Genomic DNA, 1,038 nt, shown 5'->3' with positions numbered 1-1,038 from the left:
AACCATACAAATCGCCCACCCACGCAGGGGGCCTGTTTGCAATGGACCGGGCCTTTTTCCTCGAGCTGGGGGGTTATGATCCGGGCCTTCTGGTATGGGGAGGCGAGAACTTCGAGTTGTCGTTCAAGATTTGGATGTGTGGAGGAAGCATTGAATGGGTGCCATGCTCTCGAATAGGTGAGTTCTTTGTATATAAGTATATATATATTTTGTCGCATTCAAAATTTGCTGAAATTGGTCGCCTTTTTTTTTTTTTTTTTTTTTTTTTTTTTTTTTTTTTTTTTTTCAAACTTGATTAAAACGTGGGTCTTGTGAGTTGAATTGACCTGGAGATAATATTTATTTGGTAGGTACATCTATTAGTACACGAATTACGTACAAATATCTGAAAAATACTTCATATCCTTATTTTTGTCTTTTTTGTTTCTTTCTGCCATTCTGTCGGAGTTTGTGTCGCTCTATCAAAAGATTTGCATTGTTCCTATCCTTTTTTTTCTTGTTTTTTCAATCACTTTCCGCATCCGTGAGCTATCAAATGCCATTAATAATATTAGTAGGTATGATTTGTGTCCGACTGTCCGATGTTTAGACACTTGTATGACAAATTTTCCATTATTTTTCCTCGTTTTTCCCCAGGACACGTGTATCGAAGCTTCATGCCGTACAACTTTGGCAAGCTTGCTGACCGAGTGAAGGGACCTCTCATCACGTACAACTACAAGCGGGTTATTGAAACTTGGTTCGATGAGAAACACAAGGCTTACTTCTACACGCGTGAACCTTTGGCTATGTTCCTCGATATGGGAGACATTTCGGAACAGGTAGGTAAGAGAGATGAGAAACACAAGGCTTACTTCTACACGCGTGAACCTTTGGCTATGTTCCTCGACATGGGAGACATTTCCGAACAGGTACGTAAGAGAGGGGACGGAAATTATTGCCTGAGATGTAAGGAACACTTAAAATTATGAAAAAAAAATAGAGAGGTAATAGAAGAGTGAGCCTTTGAAACCGAATCAGCCTGCTTATATTTCGAGA

The 1,038-nt window shown here is 39.7% G+C and overlaps 1 protein-coding gene across 1 annotated transcript; it reads left to right on the top strand.

Moving 5' to 3' along the window:
- Positions 1-6: 6 nt before the first annotated feature.
- Positions 7-985, top strand: LOC103523171 (N-acetylgalactosaminyltransferase 7-like). The gene is made up of 2 exons (XM_008488239.3): positions 7-177; positions 637-985. Exons 1-2 carry the CDS (start codon positions 42-44, stop codon positions 969-971), a joined length of 471 nt encoding a protein of 156 aa, XP_008486461.3. The 5' UTR covers positions 7-41; the 3' UTR covers positions 972-985.
- Positions 986-1,038: the final 53 nt, after the last annotated feature.

This window comes from Diaphorina citri, unplaced genomic scaffold (genome assembly GCF_000475195.1).
Source record: "Diaphorina citri unplaced genomic scaffold, Diaci psyllid genome assembly version 1.1 scaffold16590, whole genome shotgun sequence".
Classification (NCBI taxonomy): domain Eukaryota; kingdom Metazoa; phylum Arthropoda; class Insecta; order Hemiptera; family Psyllidae; genus Diaphorina; species Diaphorina citri.
Note: the sequence above shows the minus strand (reverse complement) of the source record. Positions and strands in the feature narration are given on the sequence as shown.